General features: G+C 38.6%; 1 protein-coding gene across 1 annotated transcript in view; it reads left to right on the forward strand.

Annotated features, from left to right (window-relative positions):
- The first annotated feature begins 5,767 nt into the window (after nt 1-5,767).
- Nucleotides 5,768-11,341, forward strand: part of LOC119482107 — a 21,606-nt gene continuing 16,032 nt past the window's right edge. Inside the window, exon 1 of the mRNA XM_037759509.1 lies at nt 5,768-5,896. Within this exon, the coding sequence (XP_037615437.1) occupies nt 5,809-5,896 (88 nt within the window). The 5' untranslated portion in view covers nt 5,768-5,808. The remainder of the gene's footprint in view (nt 5,897-11,341) is intronic.

The raw sequence follows: 11,341 nt of genomic DNA on the forward strand, positions 1-11,341 counted from the left end.
GTGTTACCTTCATCACAATGATCACATGTTTTGAGGCTCCAGACAGGTCCCTTTATTTCTTTTTATCCTAAAGGGTCTCTTTTGATAGTAAAGGTTGCTGAGCCTTGACCTAGACTGACTCTCACACACTGCAGATGCCCAGGCTAAAGCATTTGGCTCTGTCGGCTGTCATTGTCTGATGTTTTCTGAGTCTGATGGGTCCATTTTGGCCAGCTCCTCCTTTTTTCTCGCACGCCTCCATGGTTAACGGAGAATGCAAAAACGTGGAACATTCTTGAAGATTTAAAGTCAATTAATATCCATCGTTTACTTAACTCTCACTCCCTCTAACAGGCTACTCTATCAAAAGGTTAGCACAAGCCAAATATACTTAGACTGTTCTGTATACTTAAGCCTTAAGTATATCTCTGATGAGTACATAAAATGTAAACTGAAAGTATACTCTCTTATTTTAATTTCAAAAGAAGTATACTAATAGCACACTTGAATAAACTTGGAATTAAACAGAAGACTCCATTAGAGGAGGTGTAAACTGGATTATAAGAGCAGGGCTCTAGACTAACTTTTCCACTACACTACATTGCCTACAATAAACACACTGCACAGTGTTCCCCTTGTACCGTAACCACGGATACTGTGTTAGTCATTGTGGCTGAAAGTGGTACTTCTGTTTCTTTACCTTGTCTAACCCTAACCCTCACCACCAGCTTCCTCCTTTCTCTCCTCATTTGTTTTTTTAAAATAATCAGCGATAGACCGCTTCATTTTGGGGAACAGCGAAACTTTGGCGCCCTGCAGTGTGTGATGCGCGTGAGCAGGGTCTGAAATTAACTTTTTTCACTGTCTGCCACTGTGGCAGGTACGTTTTTTTTTTTTGTCTGCCACTCAGAAATTTTATCTGCCACTTTTAAAATCTATGCGCTAAATGAAGGAATAATATTTTAGATCTGATGTAATTCAATGCTCAATATAATTTACATGAAAAACATTCTATACATGGTAAATTACAGTGTTCAAATGACACCGTAGCTTCCGGGGGAGCCCTGTTTCTGGGGTGTGGGAGGGTACTGTAGCCTACACAGTACAGTACTGTACTTTGTTACTGCCATCTATAGTGGTTATTTGCATAAAAACATAATTATTAATTGTGATTATTTAAATATAATATTTATAATCAGGTCATAATTCCCTTTCTATTATCTATTTTATATTGCTGTGAAAAAAAAAAGCATTTGGTTGAAAAACAAGATTTTGCATTGGGCCCCCAAAAAGTTATGACCGGCCCTGCTGGCTGCTCCTAAAGTTAGAGGAGCTGCTGGAGATGCTGCTGTCATGAGGAGAGACGCATGTTGGTACGGACTAAACTCATTCATTGCAGCCTTGTTACCCAAAGGGAACAAAGAGAGGAGTAAGTAGGTAAATAAGTGGTTAACATCAGTAACATGATCTGAGCTGTGGCGGAGTTTTGACTCCTCGTTAGCGTAACGTTATCGTCATCTCACTCACTGTGAATACAGTGTGTATGCGTGTGCGTGTTTATGTTGTCACGGAGGTTTAATAATAACGGTGCGCTACACAAAACGTGCAGCATTTTCATCATCGTAGGTTTACACAGAACAGAGGAGAAAAGACTGCTTTCATCTGCAATGCTCTTACCATGTCACCAACAAAGTAATGATCATGCACTTGCAAAATGCGACTAGGTAACAATTTTACTCGCACACTCCCCAAAAAAGGTGCATATGAGATTAATTTGGTCGCAGTCTAGAGCCCTGAAGAGTATAAGAGTATAATGCAATAATATGTTCATAATATCCTCTCATTGTCACAACCAAGTGGGTTCATTTATTCCTGCATAATCTGCACCAGCTCTTTGCCTCTATATGTATTATCTTTACCTCCAAGTGTATTTCTTTATCTTGATATCTTTGTTTAGCTTCTGTTAGTTTGTTTAAGAGAGATTTAATGAGAGTTAAATTCATTACAATGTGTTTAGTTTAAAATCAACTTAACTGAAATCATAAGGGACTACTTACATCTTCCTTGTTCCGTGTTTATTAGTCAGTCCGTCTAATATGGTCGTTTCTTTGTGGCGTTTGAGAGGGGCGTGGTGTTAGAAACAGAGAGGACGGTTCAACTGAAACTTCCTGGTAAAACAGATGGTTGATATGAAAGTCCGTTGGATCAGTTTCAGCAGCTTGTTTCCTCTCTGTTGGATTCTCTGGAGTTCATGGTGATAATAAGGGCTGAAAAAATATCTAATTGCAATTATTTTGATTAATTCTACTGGAAAATGTATTTTTAGTTTTTTTTTTAAGGCTCAACATAATACTGTATACGAGAGAGAGTATTTTCTCATCAATCATTGTTGCAAAGTTTTGCATTCATAAAATGCAAGAGTTAAACCTCATTTTAATGTTTTCAAGAAAGAAACAGAACTATATATTAAGACAATATCCTCTGCAAAAAAAAAAACAAAGGCTAGTAAAATGGTTAGTTTGTGCTCCCATTTTAATGTTTTTACCTGAGTTACTATTATTTATTTATTTATATTAACCAGTGGCGGCCAGCGAATAGAAAGCACTAGGGCTCCGACCCCCCTGAGCCAGACAGCCACACACAAAAAAAACATTACTACTACTACAAATAATAATAATAATAATAATAATAATAATAATAATAAATTATAGAAATTGTCAACCCTTTCATGCATAGTGGTCACTACAGTGGACAGCTATTCAAAAGCCATTTTCTTGTATTTGCATAGGTTTTGATGGTATAGTTGCACATCAGCCACCTCAACAACTTAGCAATATAATTGTTCAAATTTCGAAGTATTGATTTTATGTTGTGAGGAAACTACGATTACGACTACGACTGTCCACTAAATTGGACATCATGCATCGCTGGTTATATTTCAACTACAATTCAGACTATTACTGCAACTTTGTTGTTCTTGAAAATTCTTCCTCTGCAGTAACTTTTTTTTAGCTGAAAGTCAATTTATTTATGTTATTAGAATGTAACAAAAACAATACTTTGTGCAGATTAATCCCATTATGTGAGTAACAGTTTGCATGTTTATATTTTGTAGAGCTCAAGTGCAGTGTGTGATAGAAAGGCCTACAGGATATTAGAGCAAATACCATATGAGTCAAGTGAGGATGATGCTAGTGGCAGTGATGATGAATGGTTGCCAGAAAAAGAAAGATCAGCAAATAGAAGCAGTAGTGACAGTGGAGATGACGAACCTGATCATGGCCCAGTAGTGTCAGAATTCACTGACTGGTGTACGACGTCCTTTTTAAATATAAATGTGTCCAAAAACTAAAGAGATGATAGTGGATTTCCAGAAGAATCCTCCGGTCTTCTCTCCTGTAAGGCTCAATGATCAGGCTGTTGAGGTGGTGCAGCAGTACAAATACCTCGGCACGGTACTGGATGACAGGCTAACCTTTGAGACTCAGGTGGACGCTGGATGTAAAGAAGCTCATCAGCGGATGTATTTTTACTGTAAACTTTGTAGTTTTAAGGTGGACAACACTTTTATGAAAATGTTTTATTCTTGTTTTAGCGAGTCTGTCTTGACGTTCTCTTTTATCAGCTGGTACGGGTTGCTCAACCTCAAAAACAGGAACAGGTTGCAGAGCATAGTCAAAGTGTGCAGCAAAATTGCATGCAACACCCTGAATGACTTGTCTCCTCTGTTCCAAAGCAGGACCTTGAAGAAGGTTCAGTCGGTCCTAGCTGATCGTAGCCGTCCCCTGTCCATTGAGTTCAGGTTGCTCCTGTCAGGCCGCAGATACAGATTGCCTAAATGTAGGACCAATAGGCTCAGAAATTTTGTTCCGTTAGTTCCCCCAAATGTTGTATGTTGTAAGCGTTTGTATTTATTGCCTTTAATAGGCTATTTATTGTGTTTATTGTATTTGTTTGATGACTGTGTGGTACTGCTGACTGGACAACAAATTGCCCCTAGGGGATAATAAAGTTTTCCTTGACCCTTGACCCTTGACCCTTGAGATGAGGATGCTGAGGATGCTGAGGGTGTTGAGGATGCTGAGGGAGCTGAGGATGCTGAGGGAGCTGAGGACAGTGAGTATATTGCACACAATAAATAGAATTGCACATTAAGGAGTCTGATGACTTTATGTTTTGGACCAGGGCCTCCATCTCCTCTCTGTGTGTGAGGACAGTGAACCTGACCAGCAGCACCAGAACCATGAAGCGACGGAGGATCACCTTCATGCTCTGGCCATGCTCTCCATGGAGAAGAAACTGGTCAGAGACGTTCCTGACTTCAAGAAGAAGGTCATTGAGAGGTTTGACACGTTTCTATTACATGTTATATTGTTATATTACATTAGTATTGTATTACATGTTTATTAATGTATTTTAGTACATGCAGTGGTGGAAGTACTCAGATCTTGTACTTCAGTAAAAGTAACAATACTACCATGTAGAAATACTCTGTTACAGGTAAGGGTTAAAAACCCTTCTTAAGTAAAAGTGCAAAAATATTAACATATGAATATACTTAAAGTACCAAACATAAAAATACACATTATGCAGAATATTTTTTATTATTGGATTATACTTATTGATGCATTAATGTGTTCATCACTTTAATGTTGCAGCTGGTAGAGCTGATATAAATGACTTTATATACTGCTGGGTAGTTTAATCTATAATAATACATCATTTATTATTATATACTGCTGGTAGTTTAATCTATAATAATACATCATTTATTATTATATACTGCTGGGTAGTTTAATCTATAATAATACATCATTTATTATTATATACTGCTGGGTAGTTTAATCTATAATAATACATCATTTATTATTATATACTGCTGGGTAGTTTAATCTATAATAATACATCATTTATTATTATATACTGCTGGTAGTTTAATCTATAATAATACATCATTTATTATTATATACTGCTGGTAGTTTAATCTATAATAATACACCATTTATTATTATATACTGCTGGTAGTTTAATCTATAATAATACATCATTTATTATTATATTCTGCTGGTAGTTTAATCTATAATAATACATTATTTATTATTATATACTGCTGGGTAGTTTAATCTATAATAATACAACATTTATTATTATATACTGCTGGGTAGTTTAATCTATAATAATACATCATTTATTATTATATACTGCTGGGTAGTTTAATCTATAATAATACATCATTTATTATTATATTCTGCTGGGTAGTTTAATCTATAATAATACATCATTTATTATTATATACTGCTGGTAGTTTAATCTATAATAATACATCATTTATTATTATATACTGCTGGTAGTTTAATCTATAATAATACATAATTTATTATTATATACTGCTGGGTAGTTTAATCTATAATAATACATCATTTATTCCTTGATTATATTTTGTATTAATAATCTGAATCTGTAAAGTAACTAAAGTTATTAAATCAATGTAGTGGAGTAAACAGTCTAATATTTCCCTCTGAGATGTAGTGGAGTAGAACATGGAAATACTCAAGTAAAGTACAAGTACCTCAAAATTGTACTTAAGTACAGTACTTGAGTAAATGTACTTAGTTACTTTCCACCACTGAGTACATTTTCTAATCATTCTTTACTGCTGCTGTGGAGCCATGATGACGCAGCACAATGACAGCTCCCACTCCCTCCCATCCCCTACATCTCCATTGGCTGATCGACGCCATCATCAGGCTGGATTACTGTCTTGTGATCTTTGATAGCTCATGCTGAGCACACCCACAGCATGTCTCTGTCTTCCTATCCGTTATTTTTATGTCTCACGGGGACTTGGTGATGGCTTCACTTCTTCTCTTTCGACTCTCGCTGTACTCTTGTATGGTGAACTACATAGAGGTTGAAGGTAAGCTCCTGTGTGTCACTATAATGAACTTGTTGTCGTATTAAAGAGAAGCTGACTCGGTGGTGGATGAAGTATTTAGATCCTTTGCTGCAGTGCAAGTACTAATACTACCACACTGTGAAAGTATAATCAGTAAAACTATGACTGTTGTACTGTTATATATTCTATCATTACATTATTATTACTGATGTATTAATGTAAAAGTAGGATTTTTACTGTTGTACTTGGTTGAGCTGAGCTTCACACTAACAACACTAACAGGTCCGACCCTCTCTGTAGGAAACACACTGAAACTCACTGTAAAGACTAGAAACCAGGCTCTATAGAAGCCCTGATGTTTCCACTCATATGGAAATAGAGCTGTGACCTTGTATCGTTTCTCTTTGACCATGATGGAAAACGTCATGAGGTCAAGGAAAGATGAGAAAGAGAAGTCAGAAGGACTTACAGTACGTGTCCACAGGCTCCGTGCTTTCCACGCTCCCCATTCATTGTCTATGCAAGAAGCCGCGCAATGCATTCCGGTAGCGTGGCGTCGCGATTCGAGAGACTAGGCGTGCAGGAAGCCCGCTCCTCATTTGCATGAAGTTGAGGTCCTGGCTACTTTATGCAAATCACGGGCGTCCGACGCAACTCGCCGCCTCTCGAAACTCCCGATAATCTTTTAAACTAAACGTTGTCGAGCCAAAATAAAGACAGATTCATCAACTGCATGGGTTATTTCTCGCCTCAAATGTTTTCAGAAACATATTTCAGTGAACTATTTACGTGAAATAAGAGAAGAAAGTTTCCAAACGAGCCTCCATACTGGTTCCGGTTTGAGAGCAGCAGCCAACAGCGGGAAAGCGTTCGTCCAATCAGGAGCCGAGTGCCTTGTTTCTAGGGCAGCCCACCAAGCGTCCAATGTTGGGAAGCGTCGCGTCCCCTCGCGATAAAAAACGCCCCTGTGGACACGTACCATAAGGAAAAGACAACTGTGGTGTTGAGAGAATCCCACTTTCACTGTAAGCTCCGTAATTATGATGCAACAGCGATGGATGTTAGAGACGTTGGTCTGGGTCTGAAGATGCACGAGAAAAAGGTGCGGCTCCCCACTGCGTCTTTAAATAACTCCTTCAGTGAGAGGCTGCTTCTACCGCAGTGTGTGAGAGCGAAACCACAGCTCCTTCTGCTGCTGGAACACTTCACATCATAGATTTTCAAACCAAGATATTTAGCTGGGCCAGGGTCTGGGTATCATCGGATATTCCGTTTTTCCTTTTGAATTCAGAAAGGAAAAAACGTTTTTTTATTTTTTCGTTTTAAACCAAAAACGAGAAAACGGCCGTTTTCTCGTTTTTCGTTTCTGAATCAAAAAATGAAAAACGAACCCAAACCGGGCCGTTTTTTTGTTTTTGCGAATTCCTTTTCTCATTATTCGTTTTGAATTGAAGAACGGAAGTCACGTGGGTTTTTCGTTTTTTCGTTTTAAACCACAAACGAAAAACGGAATCACGTGGTGCTCTGTTTGTTTTTTGTTTCCAAACGAAAAACGAACAGGGAGGGTCTCTACAGATGTTATACAACAGGGAGGGTCTCTACAGATGTTATACAGAACTCTCACATACGTAATTGACAATTTTCTCTCTCACACCCTCACTATGGGCTGTTTCTTTATGTCGACAGGTGAGAAGCACTATGTGGCTACTCCTTTCAACACACCTGACACTTCCACCTGATCCCTTCACTCCATCAGGAAGACTGTAGCCGAGTAGTTCTACATCATGATAATGCTGATTTTTCAACCAGCGATTATGACATTAATGCCAGCTAGACAGAATAAAGCTCTGTCTGTCATGACAATACTGTACTGGACTGAAGGCCACTCCATCACTCTAGATACTGTAGATTTAACAGATACCTGCTGTCTTCAGACGGCTGTAAAGAGTCACCCGAGTAAAGGAAAGGCCTTCAGTACAGTTCTACTGTCATGACAGACAGAGCTTTATTCTGTCTAGCTGGCATTAATGTCATAACCACTGGTTGAAAAATCTGCATTATCATGATGTCGAACAAATTAAGTAAAATTACATATTATACCAAACAGACTAGAAATTATTGAAAAGCATCATAAACCACCAAACAGAATACAGAAAGTTAGTGATTTCAGTTTTTTAGTGAACTCAGGCTGATTAATCGTCATATTAGACTATGATGTCTGAAGGTTGGCAAACATGCTGATCAACCATACTTATCTATCATTGACCATGATTATTGACTTGACTTTTCATCTATAAATGCGTCAAAATTGAAAATTTGACTGAAAAGAAAATCCTTGGGGATTGAGGAGTGGTGACCTCTGACCCCTACGGTGGGTAACGTCACAGAAGGCCCACTCATAAAATGCACTGACTTCACTGATACTGAATCTCCCTCCAAACTAAATTGTAAAGCTGACGGCCCCTCAATATGAACTGATCAATACAATCAAACTTTATTGTTCACCAGGGTGGATTTTTCTCTTCGGCTCACAAAACACAGAAAACAACAGACATTAAAAACCAGACAGCAGTTAGTAAAAAACAGAGACAGGTTATGTTACACATTAAAACAGTTCATGTCAGTGTCTGTGGCTCAGATCTGCTCAGTCACTGTGTTGAGTTAAGAATATTGATGGCATTTGGGATGAAAGACTTTTTAAACACATGTTTAGTTGCCAGAGGGGCTCTATAGCGCCTCCCGACTGGCTGAGGAGAGGATGGGAGCTATCTGCCAGGATACTCCTCGCCTTCTTCCTCGTCCTTTCTGTAAAAAGTTGAGTAAAGGGCTTTTGGGGTTTACCACCTATTTTGCCTGATATTGACACAATCCTAGACAGTTTATTCTTCTATCTACAGTGTAGGTGACCGTACCAGGCAGGAAGGTTAAAGGTTAAAATCCTCTCAACAATAGTTTTATACACTAATTCTAAAATCTGCCAGCTGACACCGAGGCCACTGAGTTTCCTTAGAAGATAAAGTCGCTGTGAGCATCTCTTGAAGATATACTCCGAGAAGCTCACCTGGGTGTCCAAATCTGTACCGAGGTATTTAAAGTGTTCCACAGTTTCAACATGTTGGCCATCAAGTGAAACTGGCTCTGTGATCAGATGTTGTTTTGTGCAGCACATGATTCATTCTTTCGTCTCGGCCACATTGATTTCTAGCTGGCTAGTGTGACACCGTGTCTGAAGGGCTGTAGTGTGGGCCAGATAGGCAGCTTCACCTAGTGGGCCTGTTTCCTGTAAAAGGCCAACTAAGGCCATGTCATCCGCATACTTAAACAGTCTAAAATGTTTCTCATTGATCATAAATTCATTAGTAAAAAGAGAGAATAGCACAGAGGAAAGAACACAGCCTTGTGGGCAGCCTGTCTGACATGTTCTCTCTGATCCACACAACTAACCCTGTGTTGATGTTGAGATCAAGGAGCCTTTTCAGGAGAATATGCGTCTTCATTGAGTTAAAAGCTGAGCTAAAATCCACAAATAAAGCTCTGGCATAACCTTTAGGATGCATAAGGTGTTTTGTGACTGTGTTAAGCAGAGTCAGCACAGCGTCGTCTGGGACTCTGTCGCTCTTATTTAAGCGAACTGGAGCAGATCTAGCACTGTGCTGGTCAGGTGGTTGGCAAGAACTCATTCCATGGTTTTACACAATATGGAGGTTATCGCGATAGGCCAAAGATCATTTGGCTTACTTGCGTCGGCTTTTTTAGCACAGGCCTAATTATTGTGAATTTCCATGATTTTGATGAAGTGGCCTTCAGTACAGTACTATTGTCATGACAGACAGAGCTTTATTCTGTCTAGCTGGCATTAATGTCATAATCGCTGGTTGAAAAATCAGCATTATCATGATGTAGAACTACTCGGCTACAGCCTTCCTAATGAAGTGAAGGGATCAGGTGGAAGTGTCAGGTGTGTTGAAAGGAGTAGCCACATAGTGCTTCTCACCTGCCGACATAAAGAAACAGCCCATAGTAAGGGTGTGAGAGAGAAAATTGTCAATTATGTGAGAGTTCTGTATAACATCTGTAGAGACCCTCCCTGTTGTATAACATCTGTAGAGACCCTCCCTGTAATTTATCACACACTTTTTGGATAAAAGATATTCATGTGTTAATGAAAAGAACAAAACAAAAAAATATCTATGTATGTATTTATTTGTGTATTTATTTAGCCTATTTATCTTCTACTGTTACTTTGATCCTGTGCTTAAATAATGTTACACTTTTATAGAATGACCAAACTATCTTCTTGGCTTTTATTTTGACATGTTTGCCTTAACTCCCTGGTCACGTGACTGCCGTTCTCCGCACTTCGATTCAAAACAGAAAATGACAGAAAGAAACTTGAAGAAAATAAATCGGATCGTTTTTTTAATTTGGTTTTTTTCGTTTTTCGTTTGGAAACAAAAAACAAACAGAGCACCACGTGATTCCGTTTTTCGTTTGTGGTTTAAAACGAAAAAACGAAAAACCCACGTGACTTCCGTTCTTCAATTAAAAACGAATAATGAGAAAAGGAATTCGCAAAAACAAAAAAACGGCCCGGTTTGGGTTCGTTTTTCATTTTTTGATTCAGAAACGAAAAACGAGAAAACAGCCGTTTCCTGGTTTTTGGTTTAAAACGAAAAAATAAAAAAACTTTTTTTCCTTTCTGAATTCCAAAGGAAAAACGGAATATCCGATGATACCCAGACCGACCGGCCAGACATTTTCAGCGGCCGGTAAGCAGCAGGAAATTTTAAACCAACACAAATGCATGTATTGAAAAACATGTAATGTTTATTCATTGTTTCCCTTTCAAATTTGGTCGCACAAAAAAACCTTTTGGTCATATCTGACCTAGACACAACTCAAAGTGCATAAGAAACAAGTTATTGTCATTGTGTAAAAGCAGGTCGTGGTGCTCAGCAGACGTTTCTGACAGCAGCATGCAGAATGAGGCTGATGTGTCGGAGGTTTGATGTGGAGTGAATATAATTCATTGTAGCCATCACGCTGTCCACTGTCGTTTTGAGCTCTCTGCTTAGTTTTGTGCACGACACTGTCTGATGCACAATGCAGTGAAAGGATGTCATCTGAGGTGAAACAGCAGACCAACGTGCTGCCACTCCCTTTTTCATGCTATGGATGGAGCCCCTTCCCCCTTTTCTCAAAGACTATTTCTCCAGTTGTGTGTGTCTTCTAACGACAGCAAGCCGAGCAGTTCCTCTTGGAAGCATTTGCCAACAAAAAAACAGACATATATGCACAATTGTGCATTATCAGTTTTATCTGTGGACTCATCTACTGCTATAGACATGACATCAGCTTACTTCAGGTCTTCTAACAGCATTTCAAACACATCTGTAGCAACAATTTTTTAACCCTGCGAATGTTTGAAGTGTCTGACGGGTACGTTTTTAGTAGCAGAGGTCACAC

The sequence above is a fragment of the Sebastes umbrosus genome, chromosome 22, assembly GCF_015220745.1.
Source record: "Sebastes umbrosus isolate fSebUmb1 chromosome 22, fSebUmb1.pri, whole genome shotgun sequence".
NCBI classification, from domain to species: domain Eukaryota; kingdom Metazoa; phylum Chordata; class Actinopteri; order Perciformes; family Sebastidae; genus Sebastes; species Sebastes umbrosus.